We start from the raw sequence: 24,083 nt of genomic DNA, 5'->3' as shown, positions 1-24,083 counted from the left end.
AATAACACTATTCTCTTTCAGTAGGTTTCAATAATATTATTATTTTTAATACTCACGAGAAACGTATAGTGAATACCTTTCTAGCCATGTGACGTGTATGCAAACTATTTATTGATTTATTATAGTGCACTGGTAAGAGATTTCTGGCATTTACCTTTTGGCACTTATCATCTATAACTATTTCGACATATTATAGTATTGCTTATAGCGTCCTGTTGTAATACCAAGAGCACGCTCTCTGAATTTAAAAACATCTCATATTTTAATAACTATGATAATAATATTAATAGTAGGCATACAAACACAGAATTATAATATGTAATAATAATTTAATTATTACATTAAATAAAATATGGAATTGTTTTTACATCCTTGGACCATGTAAATAGTAATTGGGGAGCTGACCACTTTCTCGTGTTCTGTTACTATTTATATATGTTTTATCATTTCATAATAATTATAATAATAAATTATAATAAACCTATAATCAATTCGTTTACCCAATTGTGTTATAAACAAGATGTGTTTCTCCTTGGCATTATAGTCGTTATAATTATTTTCAATGTGTGTTTTACTTTTTTATTTTACGTGATGGGAATGGTATTCGTATGTTTATTTACTTAATTTATTTAATTTTTAGTATTTTTTTCGTTTATCACTGAGGTCATTACGAAAACGGAAAATTCAATACACTTCTATCAATATTTTTATTATGACCTACATGGCTATATCCTATAATCGCCTTCATAGAATTTACTACGAATTATAAAATAATTAACCAATTAGTAATGTGAACATTGTTTAATTCAAATTTCATATGCTAAAACATGTCAACTTCATTGTAACCCATAAAGGGTTCATATAAATTGTTTTACATTTATCAAACAAATTTAATTAATACAATTAACGTAATATAACATCATTAAGATTAAAATGATTATCGATTAAACTTTTAAATAAGAAGAATTTTAAAAAATGATTTGCTTTTAAAGGAAAATGATTTAATAATTTAAATATTACAAATAATATTAATTTAAAATAAATTAGAATTCTGCGTAAGTACCTGCCTATATGTAGAATGTACCTACCTATAATATATTTATCACAATTTTTTAGTACTTTGCAAAATAGAATACATAATATCTATTAACTATACTAACTTACTCACTTTCAAACTATAGTGAATCATATTTTCTTGGACTTTAAAAAAAAAAAAAAAAAAAAAGTTATATATTTATAAAAATGTATACATTACTTTATTAATTATGCAATTTTAGAAAACAATTCTTATTCCTTGGAAGCATATATTTTATAAATTTTTTTTTTCTAAAATACAGTTTTTAAGAACTTGTATAAATTATAGCATTTATGCTTACCATTCTTATTATAGGAACCTACTCGTACAAATATAAATCTCATGAAAACCTAGGAATAACTTTAAAAATTATAAATTTTAAATGATTGTGTATGTAACTCTTTGATAAAGTTCTTTTTATTGATTTTTTTATTAGGAACGTATGCCTAATAATAAATGACGTGTAACTTGAGGTACTGATATTTTAATACCTGAAATAATATTTTAGTATTATTTTATACAATAATTACTTTTACCTTGCCTTACCATTACGTTAATCACATCACATTTTATATGCATATTTATGTATACTAACTATCCTTGAAAATTCATAAAAATCGTTTATCTCAAAAAAAAAAAAAATCTAAATACTATATAATATATCATGACTTATGAGTTATGAGTAACTGCAATTACCAAACATGTATTTTATTTTATTTCGAATTTAATCAAACATAAATTTCATCAAACCTCGAATTTAAATGTATATAATGGTCACTATCCGTTTAATTTAATTAATACCATTCTTAGCTTATTGCAGGTATAAAAAAAAACAATGCTGAGGTAAAACTGACAAAATAGAAAAGAACAATAAATAAATATTTTTACCACTATTTACAATTTTTTTTTTTTTTTAATTTACTTTCATATTCTACCGTTGTCGTCTGATTGTCGGTGAATAGATTTTTTTTCGTTTGCATACACTACACCACCTATATATATATATATATAATTATTACATAATAATACACTGTTTTGGTCCGACGGTCGTATGGTTTTACATTTTTTTTAGTAATATTATTATTATATTAAAAATGTTATTATTTCCGTTGTTAATGATTAATGATTATAGTAGTTGGTGCACGTGTATAATATGCATTCGCGGTTTCGAATCACTTTCGCCACTGCCGACGACGACGTCCTCGGCGCGGTCGTCCTCTCACCCGTCGCCAAACCATTATAATACGTGTGCATACATCAGCCATGTTGTATAACAAGAATAATAATAATAATATTTTAATATTTCTTACTTTTTTTTTGATTTTTTATTTACGTCTGTCGTTCTCCACCGTATCATTTTGCAGTTCTATTTTATTGCGTTACCTAATAATAGTACTCCACTAGATCTGCTACGTAAAAATGTACAACGTATAATCGTATTTTAACGAACGTATATTATATAGTTACACCCGGTACAGGCACATTTACTACAATATGTTATTAATGATTATTATGTGCAAATATTGATGTCCTTTAGTATTGATTTTCACTTTTACTGTCCAATAGCGAATATAGATTGATTTATTTTTCACGAGGCGGATTACACGAAACAATTTTAATCCGTTTTATTCAAAATGATACACTCATATTTTTTACCAAGTTTGTACGCGTTAGTTAATGTGAATTAGACTTTTGATTTAAACATATTAGAATTAACTATGAAATAATATTACCGATGTGAAAGTTTTTTATGTTTAACTAAATATTTTATTCCATGATATTACATAATTGTCATATTGTAATATGGAACTTCAGAATTTAAAATACCAGCCAAAAAATATTAATGCGCATTGAACTGTGTATTACATGCATTTTTTTAATCTCAGATCAAGAATTACTTCAATTTGACAAATCTAGTTAAATTTTTAATGCTACTTAAAAATGTGTATACGCACGTTACTGAAGCATGCAGAATTAATTGACTTCCTAGTTAGTAAATGGAACGCATAAACGCGCGGTAAGAATACTGCAAAGTAATGTATTATAATATTACAAAATATTAATAATTTTTCGTCAAGTTGATTAGTGGTATATTTGATTTTCCGTCAACACTTTATGTTTGCATGCGTATACACGAAATATACACAAGGTCTAGTTGAAGGCGAGGCGCCTTCGCCAGCTTATTATTTGGAATCCGTACATGCACTGCTGCTATCGATCATTTCGCCTTCGCGCTACAATAACGCCACAACAAAACGGTCAGTATTTCAACCGATCGCGATCATCATAATATACATCGATGATAACAATAATAAAAACGAATCCGAGAACAATTTGGATTCAACCATCTGGTTATAAGTTACGGCGGTATGGTCGAATATTATTATAGGATGAAAATATTTACTGCAGCTGTAGAAATACAGTCAACCGTCACTGGTATTTGATCAAGTGAAGAATCTTTAATCGGCTCTCCTCGATTTCGTGGGTTTTAATCAAGTTTTCTATCAGTTTTTTACCCTTAAATGTCCCCCAATCACAAGGTTAGGTTCATCGGAAAAACAAGGTCATTATTTTACATAAAACCATGCGGACACATATAACCATGTATATCAAAAGGTATTTAAACAGCTATCTATAAGAAAATTCACATTCAATGACGTAAAATGTAAATAATAAAAAATATGTAGGTATATCAAAAATCCAAATAAAGAAAAGTCGGTCAAAATAGAACAGGTAAAGTTTTTGATTTTTACAAAAACAATATAGTCATGTTGGCCAAGTATTTTAACTGATAGTACTTATATGTGTTCAATCAATCGTAATTCGTATTATTTGTAATCCGGATTTCCGTATTGATAATAGTCTGTAAAAATAAATCTACTTATTAGAATATAGCGTAACTTTCGACGAAACTTAATTTTCGTGTAATTTTCCACCATCAACTGACTATGTTATTAGACTACTTACTTCTTTATTTTAACTAAATTAAACTATGATTCTGATGAAAAAAAAAAACAAAAACTTGACCGGATATTGTAAATTCTCTGGTTTTTATAATAATTTACTTTAAAAAAAAAAAAAAAAAATTTAGATAAATAATAGCTATTTCGAACATTTCAAAAACTAGATTGCGTGAAGTTTTTTTCTTTTTTTATCAACTGTAATTTTCTTACGGATCGCTATCGCAAAAGTCGCACATCATTTGCCGAGCAAGACAGTCGTCGAAATACGGGACTTTTGGGACGAACTATATCATATACCTAACAGTCCACCATCGTGTTCTCATAGGTATTTTACATTAAATTATTCAAAGTCGTTAACCGTCTTGATGACCGGCAAAGTGCACATATACAATATTCTACTAGAGTACATTGTTTTATAGATGCCTATACGCCGGGGCACTTAAGTATACGTTTCTCAATAATTGTCTTATTGCGTTCGACCTATAACGAGTGAAGACGACCGGACCTGTGTGCATGTGTGTGTGTGTATGTGTGTGTGTGTGTGTAACTGGTACGTTATGGACGTGTCACCATCGCCGCCGCGACGACGTAACCTTCTTATTCTTCTTCTTCTTCTTATTCTTCGTCTTGTAAATTATATATTCTTGTGGTGCGCGAGTAGAGCGGTCGCGGCGGTCGTGGCGGTGAGAGCGCGTCGGCCATTGGCGAGGGAGGGAGTGAGGTCGCGCGCGCCGCGAGAGCCATCCGCCGCCGCCGCCGCCGCTGTAGTCCGTCGGTCAAGTCGAGTCAGTCAGTCTGTTATCGCGACCCGCCGCCCGACCACCACATATACCGCAGCGCAGAACAGCGCGCGGACCGACCACACCAAACACAATTATAATAATATTATTGCCGATACAGTCAGACGAACGCCAAACGAAACCGTTTTGCATTTCGCGCGCGACACACAGCACCGTCGACTGCGACGTGCCTACTGCACACGGCAGTTCCCCTGCGCGCTCGTCGTACGGATCGCGTTATAGTAAATTCTTCGTCGTGCACTTTCAACGCCGCAACAGCAGCAGCTCTCTCTCCTTTGGCGCCGCCACCGCCGCGTAACGTTTTATTCCTATCGCACGCCGCACAACCGTCAATACAACAACAACAACAACAACAACAACAACAACAACAATAACAACAACGGTAATATCGTCCGTAAATCGCGGTCCGCCGAAAGCCCGCCGCCTCGCGGTGCGCCCCATACACCGTAATTCTTCGTCGTCGTGGGATTGATGTTCTCGCGGTGAACACTCTCGTCGATAAGTCGACCGACACGCACGCCAGCCCGCAGTAGCAGCCCGCGAGTCCACACACGAACACGTACACGCCGACCGACCGACCGCCGCCGTCGAGATGCACAACAAAAAGGGCAAGCTGTGCACCAAGCTCACCAGCAGTTTCCTGCGCAAGTGGTGTAAGTACGATTTGCAATATGAATAATATATTCTATTTCACCTAAATATTATGATTGTATTATATTTCATTAAATCGCGTTAAATTTTCTATTATCGTTTCCTTATCCCCCCCGATGTTCGGCACACACACACACACACACACACCCCATGACGCTCCTCTGCGGACGGCTTGCCTACCTACCTGCCTAGTTAACCGTACAGAGTTAGTCGATCGGATTAGTCGGTTTTACAATAGCGCACGCGCCAGATACCCGCGCGGGCTGGAACCGGCCGCGCGCGGCGACACGGTCAACCGGCCCCGCGAAGAGAAATCTAAAGCGGTGCACACGCGTGCGCGCCACTCCGGCATTAACGCTGCTCGCCGTAATAATAAAATATTATTATTAATATTATTATGTTCGCGTGTTATTATCGTGTCGTTATCGGCTGTCGGGCAGCGTTAAAGTTGTTATTGTATTACTACTGAGCGTATAGGCGGGCGAGTGCTTTAACGTATGTTTAAGTGTGTTTATCGAACGTAAATCGTACGGAAAGCACACACACACATATATAGTATATACACGTACGAACCCGTCGTCGCGGGTCCGAGTGCACGCGATCCGGAACGTTGTCGAAGAGCAGAACCAGCCTGCACCGCTCGTAGTTTTCTTTTCTTCTCGATCTTTCTCTCTCTCTCTCTCTCTCTCTCTCTCCCAGTCACTGTCAGTCCATCTACATTTCTTGCTCTCCATCCGTTCGTCTCATTGACCGTCCTCTGCGACACCACTGACATCGCCACATACCTATCTATCTCTCTCTCCCGACTAACCGATCGACGCAAACACACACACACACATTCGTGAAGGTTCACAACATAACCGGTTTCGTCAATATTCATCTCTACGGTCCACACCCACCCACCCGCCCGCCAGACCGATAGGACTGTAAGTTGCAGTCGTCGCGCTTCGACGAACCATCTAACTCGCCTGCAGTAGCAATATGTATTATCACTGTTTCGCGGTCGCGTCCAACTGGCCGGACTTTTGGCCGATTATTTCTTTATGGTATACACAGTGTTCGGTCACTTATTTTCTGCACCTCTTCACTTGTATATAAACAGTGGTCCATGTAGTTTGTATTATACCACGGTAGGTATGCAATCACTGCAGCTGCGGTGACCCGCACTCGGTGCAGGCGGCGGCAATGACGACGACGAATAAGCACGATTTATGATATTATTTCACATTGTATAGCCTTTGTCGTCGTTGTCGTCGTCGTAACAGGCATCCGCGGTTTTCCGCCATCGTGTGCCGACGAAAAAAAAACAATAATAATAACGATATAATATTATTTATAATTATTATTTTCCTACATCCTCGTCAGACGCCGCCGCCCGCACAGCTCGCTGTCGTAATCCAGACGGTCGTATAACATATAATATAGAGGAGCGTATACGGAGAATAGTTATACCTGCGTAATATACTTATTAAACGATTGATCAATTTTTTTAAACCACAACGGCGACGGCCGAACAACAACGGTATTGATTAGCAAACCGTAATAAAAGATAAAATAATACGTAACAACGAGCTACACAACGATCGGATCCGATTTTCTCTGCTCCACCGAGACACTCTCTCCCCCCCTCCCCACAGATCGCCGGCCTACGGCTACTCGCTGCAGTCTCTTCGTCGCGCACACGAAAAAGTAAAGTTACATAACGCCCGTCGCTCGACGAACGCGCCGAGGACGACCGCCATCGTAATACATGTATAATATAAAATAATATAATATAATAATATTAAGTAGTATTAAATATGCATGTTATACACATTATTACCGACTCGCGTATACGCGACGTCACGTACATTACAGGCACCTACATCATAACATAAAAATATCCAAGAACCGCCCGCGTTATACCAGTACTACCGGTATTTCGACCATACGGAGGTGAAATTTACATAATACAATAATAATAATATTATTATAACTGTGAGCACTTGAGATATTTTTTTTTTTTTTTTTATACTCATCGACCTTCGCGACGACGACTGTTTTTTACCGCCGGCACTCTCTCTCTCTCTCTCTCTCTCTCTCCGATGCCTTTCGCGGCCGCACTTTCTCTCGCGGCGCGGTCCGCTCGTCGTCTCTCGCGTGTCCGTCCGACCGGCGGCGGTCCGCGGCCGTCGTGTCACAAGACTCGGTGCGCCGTGTCGTAACGTCTCCGCCGTCCGATTCGTGTGCGCGGCAGCCGCACACGTGTGTGACGAAAACGCCACGTACACGACTGCGACAATATTGTGTATCGTCGTGTCGCGTGTCCGTACTGCGCGCCGTATCATGACGTTGTACACGCCGTACGGTTAGGTCGGCCGCCGCCGTTGTACACACGACACAATATCAAATATTATACTGTCGTTTTAACGAGACGCGTATATGGGCATTGTCATCGCCGCCGCCGCCGCCGCCGTCGTTGTTTTTATTATTGTTATCGGATTGTTGTCGAGACGTGTCCGCGGTATGTCATAAATATTGCGTCGCCGAAGAGCACAATAATATCGTTCGTTATAACATAATAATATTATATTATTTAATGTAAGTCGTCGCCGCCGCCGCCGGGACGCAACAACGTGTAAATAACGTAATATTATTTACTTTTCTCCCGGCCGGCGAATACACCCGTGTTGTAGACGCGGCGGCGGCGGCGGCGGCGGATACGACCTCGACGCCGTCGTCGTAATGATGTTTTCCATTTGCAGTTCGTGCGCGAAAATCGAAATCCGTCCGAAACGTTTGCAATAACAATAACAACGTCGTCGTCGTCGCACTACGACTATGAAACGACCGTACAAACGTTCTCGTTTTCGGTTTTCACGTCCGCTCGCCATAGGTTTTTATAAAATCTTTTTTCTTATTGCTATCAACGTAACCGCGTAAAATATATATTTTATCGTCCCGTCGACGTCACATCGCGTCCCGCGGTTTCGTCACGGTAGAAACGACGCACTTCCGCCGCCGCGCAGTATCGCCGAGCACTTCCCGCAGCGCGCGTGCCTTATCTGCAGCCGCCGCGGCGTTCGACGTTATCCGCACCGCGAGTCGACGACGATTTAACGCCGTAAGCGAAAAAACAGCAATCCCGCGAATTCTGTGCACGAAACAAGTGAAACGGTCGCACCTTTGCACCCATATGATATATATATATATATGCATATGCGTACAACGGTCACCAGCCATAAATACAGATAACGATCGTATAGAATCTACACTACAGATAACATTAACAAAACAAAGATCGAGTATAAGAAAATGTAGCCTTTAGTATCATTAATTGTGAACGCGCTGCTTTTGTTTTGGAAAAGGTCGGTGAGAGACATCATCGATGAGCGTATTATTAAAAGATCGACTTGTACGAGGTATGTTGGCGTGGCATTTTTTTTTTTTTTTCTAATAAATTAAATGTCTTCCCAAAATATGTGTCTTTATATGACATATAAATAAACACGAAAGAATAATAAAATATCTTGAGTAATACTATTTATTTATTGTAGCAAAAGAAAAAATATCTATCAAAAGTTGTATTAGACTCTAACAGCGGTCGTCATCAGTTCAGCAGTTTAGTGCAATAAATCACGAACGTACGATTGGGTTTTTGTATGATTTAATGGACTGTAGGTCTGTTGGATTTATTATTATATTGTATTTGTAAAATGGAATCAAAAACACAACATACGTAGTAAAGTAATAATATATAATCTATATAATATCAACACACCTAGTTAGTTGTGTCATTAGTAATGAGTCGACGAGTGACGACGGTTAAATTTTTTTATTTCTAGTAAATTGTTTATGAAAAACGGCACGCTCGTGCACTACACACATATTATAATATACAATGATCGTGTGACGCATCGCGCTGCCGTAAATATTTGTCATAGGTACCACCGACATTCTATCATAATATACGTTGCACCGTGAAAATAAAAGTCGACCGTCTCGGATTCGTGAGGCGTGTAGCTAAGATCCGCGTTAGCCGGGACGTTATATAGAACTATACTCGCTCGCTTCGTGTCCGCCGACATCAGCTTACTAGATTTCAAATAAAATGTTATGAATTTTGAACGGAGATCCTCGACCGTCCCTTGATAAAGAAATATAAGCCCGTAACCAAACGGCAAACGGGGTACACATATCATAGTTATTAATTATTGATATTAATATATTATACTATAACAATCTACATTCTACCTTCACAAGAGGGTACGTTATGTATAGACAAGTCCAAGCCGGAAATCAAAGGAATTTACAGTTTGTCTATTTAACACGCGCGTGTGTGATGTGTGTATATAATACGTGCACATCGTACCTACGCGTCTGGACGATAGTGTCAAGTTATAATATTATATTATGTCGGAGGAACATCGACATCCACGCTGACCTTGTCGTGTTCGAAATCAAAAAAACATGTCTTGTCGCGGACTAAAAACGTGAGCGAGACGCGTTGATATTTTTTTTTTTTTTTTGACGTCCGTTAACGAGCTCGTTGGACGAAATCGTATAAACACTCTGCCGCAATAAACGAGGAATTTATAATGCGCGTTGACCAGACGATAGATAATGTCATTATAATATTATTATGTGTTATTATATACGGTTTCGCCGTAAAAACATAATATTTATAACTGGGCGAGTGCGTAATAGTTTGGGTGAACCACCGTGCGCTAATGGGCTGTTATCGTGTTAACACATTAGGATATTATTTTCGATTCCTTCACTTCTTCCTACGTTCGCCTTTAATTAATATTGTCGTCACGACCATAATATTATATATATGTATATATATATATACATATCTCCAATAATCCCGACTGATAATTCGTGATGTACCTATACGGTGACCAATTTTTAAACGCGCTTTTGAACGGTCGTCAGTAGTAAATTGTACGATGACGAGAGAAGATATCTATGGTAGGTAGGTACTCACGTCTTGATATTTCACTTAATACTTTCATATTAAAACAATACCACTGCATTTTTGTATTTATATATATTGTCAATAGTGTCTACGCAAATTTAAATTTACTATTGATAAAACTACAATCGGTAATTTTTGTTCGGTTATTACCTTATATTATTTTCTATCATTTATCGATCTCTGTTTAATATAATGACTTGCAGTAACATCATATCGCCCGAGAGAGAGCACAACCCTTATTTGCTCAAAAACTGCACCACTGCCGTTGTCGTAGAAGTTTTTTAGCGACAATAAACGACTATAGATATTTAGACGTACTACGACATTTGAACGTATTTATATACATATATGCATAAGGTTATGTGCATAGAAGTTTTCGGTTTCGTGCATTATTGTTCCATACGGGACGGGTCACATACGATTTCTATGATTTCGATATCATGATGTGACGATCAATGACTTTAACGCTCGCAAATGTACATGCGCAAGGGTGCAAAGGGATTGACATGACATACAAAGTACTCGATCTAAAGCTCCGTTTTCTCAAGTACCAATATTATACTATACAATAAAAAATCAATGAATTTTTCGACCATTAAAATTACATTATACTATACCCTTATGTATACTAAGTAAAACTAGATCATATAGCTATGACGACTTGGTTAAACACTTGAACATTGTACATGACGATTTCATACCATCTAACAAAATAGATAGAAACTAATTCTGACAATTTATCAACACCATCATCTAATGCACTAGCTATAGTCTCTATAATGATGTAGTGATATTCATCATAATATCGAATACAGTTATCTGCTGACTTACTGTAAACGCTAAAATTTAGTGTACGTTTTAAAGTTGTCATATATAATCTGCACATACTGATGCAGATTGTTTTATAGTTTTTTTTTTTTTTTTTAACAATATAATCATATTAAAAGCAAAAAGTTTATTATATATATATATGTTGTGTGTTTTGAATTTTCATAACCCAATGACTTAAATATAATTTGTGTTCATCACTTTTTAATTTATAATATCTAACAAACCCATAGAACACGGTGTTACAAATTTACAAAAATACATAATATTTATTAGTTATTGCTTACACATAGAAATGGTGTGCTGATATGCGGTTTCCACTGAATCGACATGATGTTACATTCCAAGTCACACTATATACCTGCAATAAACGCCTATTTTCAATTTAACAAAGAGTTTAACTATTCGCAATTATACTAATTACAGTACCTACCTACAATATATCCGACTTATTACGTCGTATTTCATAGTACCTATATGTATAAATTGTTATATCCTCATGCACGCGCAACTAGTTCGATACTTTCTATTTGGTACCACTTACGTAGTTACAGGTTTTTGTTGAGTTATTTCTCGCACGCAATTTCGATTCAGAATGTTTACGAGTGTAAATTACTAAGCAGTGTGGAATAAAAATGTATTTATTTAATCCGACGCGAAATCGGTATAAAGTAGTTTAGCTGCAGGTATAAAGGTACAGTAATAATTAAGAAAATAAAACGTACCAACCAAAAGATTAAATAATAAATACCATTAACATCGCATACACATTAGTATGCTAAATGACTAAACAGTAAACATGTAAACAGTATTTCTTATCAGTAGTTAATTTGCGAAATATCACATTTTCTTCAGAACGACAATTTTGGGAATTCTTTATTAGTTATAACAAAAACCACTACGAACAATCAAATGACTAGAAAAAAAAACCCACTGAACGAAACAAAATTTTCGATATCACGGATGACAATAGATAAACGGAAAATAAGACAATATTAGATAAATTATATAAGTGTGTATAAGTATACCAATGCTGCACAGTCGTGAACATAATATAGATACAGCGATTTCCTCTCGCGTGTATGTCAATGCAAAGGATAATATTCCGTATCGTACAATACTATTATCGTGGCCTATGTAAACGAAGGGTGATAACGTGCGTTCCTCGTAGAAACGACGACGTGTATCTTTAAACTCGCAAAATAACGGCAAAATCGGCAAAGCTTACAAGTATTATTGTCGCCGTTACAATATCAAACGTATCACGTGTTTGGAGTCTAGTCGGAATCGCTAGTCGAACGTTTAAAATAATATTAAAAACAAAAATTATCGAACTCGGTCAGCCACGTGTCACGGGTGGGTCGCGCAATAGCGCGTGCCTCTCTCGTCGTTCCGACTTTAAATCGTAATAAAAATGTAATATATATATATATATAATAATAATATACTTATGTAAACTATATATATTATAATATATGCATAGAGGCAAACTCGACGCGTTAATGATCGTGATTACACATTATTATATTGACGGTGCCGCTGTAACACAACAATTAGTCACCGCGCACAACCCTCGCCGCGGGTACCCGTAAAACACTGTTTAAACACAATAATATATTTAAATCTGCCTATACACGTACAATATAATTTATATAGTTATAATATTATAATACACGTACTATATATATATTACACATAATTATAATAAGCGACATTATATTATTATTAACGTCGGTGTCCCGCGAACAATGTCTCAGCGGTGCCACGGCCACGGTCACCAGTCGAATCTTCGCCCGTCGCAACCGTCGCCGTTAATCGAGAGATTATCATATATTATCATTACGCCTTTTGACGTGCCGCACTCGCACGGCCGTGTATTATTATAATTTAAAAATATGAGTGTATCGGCGCATGATCTGGTGTGCGTGTGTGTGTATACATAACACTATAATATGGTATATATTATGGAGATTATACTCGGTGATTTTTTTTGTTTTTTTTCGACCGCGAAAACGCGTACGGTTAACGTTTTAAGGCGAGCGCACGCTGTGCTGCAGTGCCGAGCGCGCGATCGCCGTGAAATGTTATACAGGTACACTCCGTCGACACGATAACGTCGTCTGCATATCTCCGCGTCAATGCAATATGTATAATAATAATAAATGTACGTACCTACCGTTATTGTAAAAATGTCGACCGGTATTGTTTTACGGCCGTCGCGCATACCTAGTATTACCACTGCGCCGATGCACGTGTGACATTGTATACGGCGTTATTGCGGACATATAATGATGGATACAGGGTGTTCGATATCATTTATGTTAGGTACGTTTTCGAAAAACCGTTCCATTTCGGTACTCGCGTGAAATGTTTGAACGCCACACATATCATATCCATCAACGCAGACGTAGGTATACAATCTTTTAGTTTTTAAACATTTAACGATTAGGACGTCTGTGCGCGAATACTCGGATTCCCTAATTGCGAGTCGAGAAATCGGCTTTCAATTATCTCCCCGAAAACTCGCAGCATCCCGTTGCCTCGAACGACGATTTATAGTCACTGAAATTACGTCAATGAACGGCAATTTCCACAAACGAGAGACGCGAGCACACATCAACAGTTTTATTTTCTAGAACATGGGTTATTGTAAATCATTCATGTATATAGATCTTAACGTACGTAGTAAAGTGTCTCCCTCGCCAATTTTCGGAATTCGTTTGAAATCATTTATCAGTCCAATATAAATAAATCGTTGCACGTTCTCTCAAAACGAAAACGAAAAAAAATAATAAGAATAAAAACGTCCATCGATCACCTGGTTTGTGTAATAAATTATAATGATATGTTATTGAGCTGTATGCTCTCTTACAATAATTATCATGTGGATAAATACTGCGGCGGATTTCGATTTCACAAGCAATGTCGGTATCATCGGAAACCAAAAACAAATGCAATGCGTATACCTACTACTGTATATTGTACTGTACTATATATGCACACGGTTAGCGACGACATCACAAAAAACGGATCGGTAAAAAACGAGCGTGTCTTGTCATCTTATTTTCTTCTTCGAAAACCACCTACATATTCGTAAATCTGTACACACCGCGGAGGATTAATGTCGTGAGCGCGCACACGTACCGCCGCGGGGTGGGTGACCCGCGAAAATTACATATACTACGTGTCGTATTATACATTGTTACGACCGCTGTTGTCGTTCCGACGGAATCACATGAATACATTAACATCGTGACATTAGACGAATATGTGTCTCGGCATATGAATTCGTCGTAATGCCGCCTGAGCCTGAATATACCGCGACGTGACGGTCCCGGGAAAACCCGGACGCGTACGTGTACTAGCGCACGTCCCGTCCGCAGTCGCGCGGCGCGGCGCGCGCGCCCGCAAAGGCTCAGTCGTGCAGTGACGGCGCAACGGCGAGACGGTCGCACGCGATACGCACCACGTTTTTATCGTTACACCGTTACCGCGGTGTGGTCGTGTTTTTCGTTTCGCGCGCGATGTCGACGACCGCGACGGGCGGCCCGGAGCTGGGCGCGAAAAGTGACAGCGACGGCGACACCTCGTCCACCGGCTCCTCCGCGGTGCGCTCCGATTACTGTTCGCCTTGGCCGCCGCCCGCCCGTGCCGAGCAGAAGATGCGCCGGCGCCGGGAACGCGACGCGACGACTTCGGCGCACCGGTGGACGGGGGGCGACGCTGTCCGTCGGCGGTCGCGCTGGACGTCGTCGGCGTCGCCGCCGTCGAACCGCCGTGGCGTGCGGTCCCGCAAGAAAAACCTGTTGTTCATACTCGGGAGAGCGGCGGTCACCGTCGTGGGCCGTTCACGGATTTCGTTTGCGGAGGCCCAACGCGATCCCAGTAAGCAACACGCATGAATCGTATACTTTGGGTATGGGTACCGGAAGAGATTGCCGGAGAGAGTATTTTTTTAAAAATGCTGATCGGAGTACACCCGCACGCTGTTACGTTACACTGCGACGTGTTAGCTTCCAGTATAAAACCGTTTTTGCGTTGTTACCGTTAATATTAGACAGGATTGACCGTACGATGAAACGTAAAGGCATAAGAACTTGGTTTGTTTTTTCTCGTCGGTTTTTCAACAGTTTTTTTTAATTTTTAACCGAGTTACGAGTACCTACGTGAAATATACGTAGTATAGTACATTGTTCCGGTAAATCAAAACATATATGTCATTGGCATACGGTGTACATGCAAGTGGGATATACATTCCAAAAAATAAGGAGGTTAAAGGGTAACATTGGAATAACACGTTTTTTCCGTCTTACGCCGAGTATTGTAATTTACCGCGGGACACCACGTAGATTTCCATAATAGGCATATTATTATTAATATCACGCCACCCCACCATACAGCAGTTCGTCGTATGAATACGAGCGAAGCACCAAGCACTATACATACATAAGACTATTGCTCGACCGAGACGTTTGTCACAGCCACGCGATAGTCTCACGACTCCCATAGTCTTGGTAAACTTTTGTAATAGCAGTAATCTGTATTAATTTGTTTTATTGTTTCACAAATAATAAATCATCACAACTATTTACGTTTTAAACGTAACTGTTCTACTAATTATTGCCTACCCTTCTCACAACCACCTCTTCTAGCTAACTAGGAACGTTTGACGTCGTTAAATCATTAACCCGGTGAAGATCGCAGCGTTCTGCACGGTGATCACTACAAATACTAAAATATAAAAATGTTCATAAAACGCTTAACAACCAAAATATCGTACAACACCGACGAGAGAGGTGGGCAGGTAGCACTGATAGCAAAAAATGTTTTCAAGTTTGATAATAGGCCGATTCGCTCTAATACTGCACTAAAGCTAACGACGTAAAAACGATTCTGTGCTTCTATCGAACGAAAATCGTCTATGTTATGTATGAAACGAAGAAAACACGCCGCATGTGGGTGTGCAACGTGCTCTTGAGGGATAACGATGAAATTCGAATTGAACTCGATATTTCAATTTCTATAAGAATAATATTATACAACGGCCGACGCACTTGCGCCCTCGTACAGCGTAATCGTTACCGGCGAATAGGTGAAAATCGTTCACGAACGGGAATCTCGACGGTTACGGTCTCGTTACCAAAATGTACGCGTGTACTTTCGTTTTAAAGGTCCGGGAAAAACACCACGCGGTCGGCACACCGATATACATCGGTATACGTGCGTTGCCGTAAAGGCTAAAAAAAAATAAAAAATAAATAACCCCCCCCCCCCCGATCGCGCTTATGACGTGTCGATTACGAAATACGCCTCACGTACGATCGATCATAACTTATTATCGCGATAACGCGTCGCGGGGGGTTCCGGGAAATCGATCCGCCTCCGAATCCGATCACAATAAAAATATTGCGCGCGCGCGCGCGTACGAAATATTATGCGCATTATTCTATTCCGCTCTTGCCGCATTGTTATTATTATAAATAATATCACACCCGCGACCGGCGACGGCCGACTGTCGGCCGTCGCATCGTTACGAAACCGATTTTCCACGCGAGCCGTCACGCGCCCGCGATCGCCGATGTAACGACATTAATATTACAATATCGTACAGTGGTGGGCACCGCGCAACCCGCCACCCGCCACCCCTCGCCGCGACTTTCCGCGCGCAACAAACGACAACTGTGCTGTAGCACGACACCGAACCGTTATGAAAATGTATCGCGGCGGCGGCGGCGGCGGCGGCGGGTTAATTGGCGTGTAGCGCGCGACACGGTCGATCGGGCGGCGGCGGCGGCGTCCTTGGGGCGCGTGCCACCGTCTCACAGTGTTCGGTTTCGTTTCGATTTTCTCCGATAATAATAAGATATTTAAATTTCACCGTACGTGCGCGCACACGCGCCTACACACGCGTTATCACTGTACATATTATACTGTTATAGTATCGTATTCGAATGCCGTGTACCAACTTACATTATAACAACGACGTTTGTTTGACTCGCGCCGACCGCGGCCAGGCGTTAGACGCAACAACACATAATATTTTAAGCTTAACAGTGTCATACTCTAAAACATACGTAAAACGCGGCGAATTTAAATCGATTTTATGCTTTACATCACAGTCGATTTTCCCGTATTATCAAACTAAAGCGTCATCTAAGGCATCTCTCGCGGGCTTTTATTGATATTGGAAATTCAAAGCGAGTTACGAGTATTTTAAAGTTTTTATACATTTTTACACGGCAATAACTCGCTCGAAAATTAAAATATCAATAAAAGCATATGCGATACCATACAGATAATATTATTATGCCTTCGAGTTTGTATATAGGTGGGTATAATAAATTGACTCTAGTATACTAAAAAGCTAAACAGCATAAAATTGATTCTGCTGGTTAGCTTTAATACTAGAGTGAATGTACCCGTTATCAAATTTAAAGGTAAGAACATTATCTAGAAAATGTCACATCGTTTTATTGATATTATCATTTTAAAGTGAGTTATAGCTATGCACAAATATTACATTTTTAAATTATTCGTAACTCACTTTAAAATGATAATATCAATTAAAGGATACGACATTTTTTAGATAATATTTTTACCTTTATACTTGATAACGGGTAAATTTACTCTGATATTAAAGCTAACTCTTCACAAAATGTGTTCTGCTGAACGAAAATTTGCCATGATCTACATTAGTAAGACAGAGACAACACATGCGGATATAACGTCTTCTTAAGACGACAATATTTATTTTCCCATCGTTCGCGTGGCATGAAATATTGTTATGTTTTCTCCGACTTGCGTTCGCGTCTATAGGTATATAATACAATATTATGTTGTACACATCCGAGTAGACCGACGAGTGACCAATTTGTTTTTGTTTTTTTTTTCCGCTGATCGAAAGAAAAAAATTGTTTGATTCACATTAATCGTACACCGATGGGCGACGAGGCTACGGGGGCACGTATACATATGTATGTATAATAATGTCATTATACTCGTAATATTTCGTATAGGCCGAGCGGGGAAAACAACCGTGTCACGGATGTTAACGTTTTATTTTTATTTTATGGTATTTGAAAGTACCTATTTATAATTGAATTAACAGAGAAATTGAAATCGTTCAAGTTCGATACACCGATGAATGAATTGTAACAGTTCGCATCGGATACACGATCGCGGTTAATATAATAATATGTGTAACTGTGGCACGGCACGTACTCGTGAATATACTCTGTTTAAATATGGTATCACTATTTCTGTATGTATATATTTATAAGCATAATAAGCGGTGGCTCTGGTAATAAAGGTGTATCTCGTGATACACCTTAATCAAATCTGGCTAGTGATGGCGTGGTATAGAATAAGAATAAGGTCAGAATATTATGTGATTTTTGTGAACGCGAATAAGTCAAATTTGACATTGGGTACCCGTGCAATGTACGTTCTGTCTTCTGTGCAATTGTGTAATGTATTATAATATTTAAACGGCACGTCAACACAACAGTTACATTACCATAATGGGTGAATTTATTTTAACAATATTGTTCGATACGTGCGATTTCTTAGACGTAACTGGGCTTAATACAATTATATAGATGTCTTATCTTTCCCAGTTTAAACTAAGTGCCGGCCAAGCATTAAGGTTATCGTACAGAAAAAAAAGATTATCGTTTGTGACTGATAGTGTTGTGTAAAGACGTCGTATAAGGTCCAGATGAATACAATTAAAGACTTATTATTATTATATACTCATTGCTTAGTCCGATTTTTGAATACTGTGTGTACCTATACGCTTTATTTTTCAATTTCTTTTTTTCGGGACCGTCAATTATTATGCCGGTTAGTCCGAGACAATCGAGACGTCTAGTCTCGCCCTGACGCACACATAATATATATTGCGCGCAGTAATCGGACCGTTTCGAGATCAAAATAATTTAATGAGCCGAGGTGACGCCGGTCTTAATTACATTTCGAGCATTAATCATTTGAGTATTCTATATGTATATATATAGCGTTACTACACCTACCGCAGAAACGCGTACAACGATGCTTTAATGCAGTTGCTATTGGTCGGTCGCAGCCAGGACGACGAACCGTGTCGCTTGGCCTCCGTCACCTCTATCAGTCGAAGTTATGCAAAGACCGCGGTGGCGGCTGCGTGTAAGCCCGACCAACAGTATCGGTTTATAATATATTATTATTGTTATTATATTCTCTCGATTACAGAGTTCTGTCTCGGCAAAGCGAAAAAATGCGTCTTGACCGATTTCGACGAAAGCTTTCACGAAGAAGGAAAAAAATTGATAATAAATACCCACTCGAGAGAACGCGAAAAAATTAAATAAACATTAGGTAGCCATAATCTTCTACGGGTCGACGTACGACTGCGGAACAAAATATTAGCGTTGCGTGTCTATACTCCGAGTAACAACAATAACAAAAAAAAAAAAAAAAAATAGCAAAACACTCGTCGACACTATCACGCCATCTTCAATATATATATATATATATAATCAAAATAATTATATGCGATACGCGTTAACGTGTACACGAGATTTTCATCTCAAACCCTCGCGATCATTGAAACACCGCTATTATAGGTGTACCCGTGGTGTACACCGCGAAGTCGACGATTAAGGAACGCAACGCGGCGCTCGCGGTTCGATTGCACCTATGTATACCTATGAATATTGTCGGCGGCGTAACGGTACTCGTGTATTATACGTACACTCACTATAATGTATGACCGACCCACCGTATCTCAGTAATAACAATAATAATATAATCTCCAGCCGTTCCTACGCATCGTGCCACAGTATATACAAGTGCGCATATACATATAATATACATATATACATACATGCGAGTAGTAGCATATAATATGTATTTATATTGTGGTGTAGGTACGCGAACTGAATAATATATAGACATTTTATAGTATTCTTAAGATTGTGGCGCGAGGACTATTCGCACGGTCTTCGGTCGGGCCGGGTCAAACCGCACACGCATTGCGTATATTACATATATATATATGATAGTCGACGAACGGTATATAGGTAAAGGTACGTAGGAATCACCTGTATATAGGTATCTCAAATAACTATTATTGTATACTTACTACGTGTACGATATGTCGTCCCCGTGTATGATAATGTAGGTTAAAATGACAATAAATATTGTATGCACAGGGTGTCTCAACAACGTCACCGGTGCTCGTACAAATATACCGTCTACCGTCATATTATTTACCCGTTCGCCGTATACTTAGCACTCAGCATTATTATGTGGGCGTTGACACTACTCTAAACTTGAAATACATACCTTTCCGGCTTTCCAATACTATCCGAATATTGAAATCCGAAATTTGAGCTCTAATATTTTTAAAAAATCAAAAAAATGTTTTCGGTTTTTAGCACCTCGGGAAAAGAGCATTAGAAAAAAAATTATTGACGAGGACAAACCACGCCACGTGGGACGCACAGCATATATGATATACGTAAAATATATCTTAACCAGTTAGTATGTGACGTTAATACAGCCACCGGCGTACTTATCTACGTAGATATTTTTACGTATATTACGTTGTGCGATAACATTTTTTCACATCGCGGAAGTCGACCGGTTATTGGCCCCGTCCATGTGGATTTCCCACGCGCGCGTCACTGCAATATCGTGTAGAGTAAAACGCTGTTCCGTTCACACATTCAACGGTATTCGTGACGTATATAATAATATTGTAAATAAATAATCAGTGGCGCTTAAAATATTGATTTCAAAATATGTTCTTATTAAAAGCAAAAAAAAAATCAAGACAAAATATAATCAAATTGTAAGTGTTTCATACAAAAGGTCCGATAATAATATAATGATTTTCTAACGAATATATACAAACATCACGGCCAATACAATTCATTACGTTTAATTTAAGTAGAACACCTAAGACGATGCATTTTAATTATCTGTTATACAACCTACGCAATGTATTTTGATATTTTTTTAGCATGGAAAAAGATTAGTAAATCATTAATAAGTCTTAACTTTTAAGCTTATTATTATAGATAACTTTTATTAACTGCGTATAATATAAGCAGTTAATTAGTATAGTTATTAATTACACACAACAATGGCAACAATTTTCTAATATTTTCGATTGAATTCATTATTATTTTATCACGTACTTATCAGCTATGTCAGTCGCTATACATACACATGACCAAAGAAAAGGCTCTATATGTTTGTTTAGGAAACGCATAACGTTCAAAATGTATAATACTTGTACCTATTTCTTTGATTTATCACAACATTTGATTAGATACTTGAAAAAAATTACTTAGAAAGTCATTACTCCTACATAAACATAAACTATAATTCTATTAAGTTTTAATTGAATTTAAGGATAATATACTAATTATTTATAAATTTATAAGTAACAAGCAAATATTTGAAATATTCATCAATCATACATTTTGTTTTAAAAAGGTTCTACGTCGTAATTGATTTGATAAAGATTGCTTTTCAAATTAATTAGTAGATATTGTCATTTTTTCAACTAAATGTTTGAATAATGATTATGCTAAAATGCCTTTCTGAAAAATCACTATACAACATTTTTTAATTCTTGGAGACCACTTCTATAAATGTTCCATAGCAAAATGACGGTCAGCGCCGCCTCGGTGGATAGCGAAAACAATATATATTTTTACTTAAGTCGCGGTTGGCCCCCGTTCGCGTTGTAATCATAATATAACACAATCATTACATCATATTATGTCGAGCCTCAGCGGCATATTTTCGCTATTGCATATTTTTTTTTTGGTTTTCATCATGACAACTAGCCCGCGCCGTTTCATATCGGTCACGGACGCCGCGCGCTGATGACACCAAAACCATAATCCGATCTCATCGCCGTACGTAATGATAAATGTATTACGACGATACGGTGCGTGATCGGAAATGTCGACTTATAGCGCGCGTGTGTACAATACACAGTAGAACATAATAATATAATATAATAATCGCGTATAATTGTTGTATTGCTGCAACTTGCAAGTATGTAGCGTATACAGTCATTGTTCGTTTATAATAATAATAACATTGCCGGTATTTCGTATAATATTCCGTATGCAAAGCGGAAGGTTGGGCGACAATTTTTTGTCGTATTTCCGATTTTGTTTTCATTACTGCACACTCCTTCTTCGGCGGAACGAAACGTGGCGGGTGGAAAAAAATTTCGACGATAATAAAAACGCTGTCGACCTCTGACTGTCACGCGACGGTGTTATGTGATGGCCTTTTACGCCGGTAAAGCGACGGAAGTGTGAAAAAAACCGGTGGAAAATCGTCGTTTTGTTTGTTTGTTTTTCGGCAGAGTTATATTTTTTTTTATTTTTTGGAGGTGAACACTGCTCACCGAACAAGTGAAAAAAATTATGACCATATTGGAAAGCGTATTTCTACCGCTTATGTACATTATAATAATAATATAATGACATTATATAAAAAATGAATAATGATACATATTACGCGGTACGGGGAAAAAAAGAAAACCGGAATGTCATCGCCGTCGTTCTGGCACTCGCAATAATATAATAACAATAATATAACTAGGCACTGATATACTAGTTTTCGCGGAGAAGGACGTCAGGCGAACGAATGGTATAACATATACTGCAGGTATTATAGGTATGCGCGGCGACCGCAGACGTCCGCGATGTCCTCGGCAGATATCGCATATTATATTATCATCATCATCATAAATTAATATCAATAATTACACGACAGGTCGGTGCGGTTTACACGACTATTTACGACCGTATAAACGCACGACGACTGCCCCGACTGTGTGTGTGCATATATAGTCGGGTAATACAATCAGGTCCGAGGACGAGTACTGCACGTCCAAAATACGTAGCATATTAATATTATAATATTAAGTGGACGTATTTATTATTCATCGCGAGATGGTCGTAATGGTGAAGTGCATATATTTTTTCAACTCGAATGCGTTATGTCACATATCATGCTCGTTAGCGCAAACAGTATTCGGATTGAACTCGACGAATCGCAGGGAGGACCCCCTCGCTCACGTGGTTAGCGAGTAGCTAGATAACTCCTTATTCGCGCGTGTACGGACCTGCGAGTAATTTGTCTGTACGGTTTGGTTATAGGTACGCGTGGTTTGTACCTATACAAACGTTGAATACGAATGGCGTTTATACCTCTATGTATATAGACGACTTGGCTAACGTTGTGATAGACACTTTTCTATTTCCATAATATAGTACGTAGATATATCATTATCGGCAGTACAGTTTTAATATATTACAACTGGTTTGCTTCACGCCCGTTATAATCAGAAAGTATACTTATAATATGAAATAATATTTGTCATACACATTTATTATATTATGCGTGTAGTACTACAACACGTCATGTCCAAATCGAGTTCAATTTTTAACGAACTGCTAATTTCCCTAATTTTATACGCCAAAATAAAACTCGGCGCATCGTCCTTGCATGGCTCGCAAAACCGACCGCGAACAACATTAAAGTGGATCTATTACGGACGAAACAGTGCAACGATTTTTAAGGGATTTCACATAGGCAATTTCGAAGTACACTGAAATACGAGTACCTATAATATTGTTATTGTACATGTTGATACGTCATTTTTCAAAGAAATCTACACGGTGGTAGTTTATTTTATTAAAATAGATTATCTGATTAAAATTGTTTAATTTGTCGGAAAGAATAGAATTTAATCTGTTATTTTTGTTTCGGCTAAGGTTGTTTTTGTTTGCAAG

At 38.1% G+C, this 24,083-nt stretch overlaps 1 protein-coding gene across 2 annotated transcripts in view; it reads left to right on the top strand.

The window, feature by feature from the left end:
• Positions 1-4,819: 4,819 nt before the first annotated feature.
• LOC113559647 (scavenger receptor class B member 1) overlaps positions 4,820-24,083 on the top strand; it is a 28,525-nt gene continuing 9,261 nt past the window's right edge. Inside the window, exon 1 of one of the 2 annotated variants that reach the window (XM_026965401.1) lies at positions 4,820-5,491. In XM_026965401.1, coding sequence (XP_026821202.1) covers positions 5,431-5,491 — 61 coding nt within the window. In that variant the 5' untranslated portion in view covers positions 4,820-5,430. Of the gene's footprint in view, positions 5,492-8,841; positions 8,891-24,083 lie in introns of those variants that run through there. The other variant, XM_026965402.1, reaches the window with a different exon arrangement.

Source organism: Rhopalosiphum maidis, chromosome 3 (genome assembly GCF_003676215.2).
Source record: "Rhopalosiphum maidis isolate BTI-1 chromosome 3, ASM367621v3, whole genome shotgun sequence".
In the NCBI taxonomy this organism is placed as follows: Eukaryota; Metazoa; Arthropoda; class Insecta; order Hemiptera; family Aphididae; genus Rhopalosiphum; species Rhopalosiphum maidis.
Note: the sequence above shows the minus strand (reverse complement) of the source record. Positions and strands in the feature narration are given on the sequence as shown.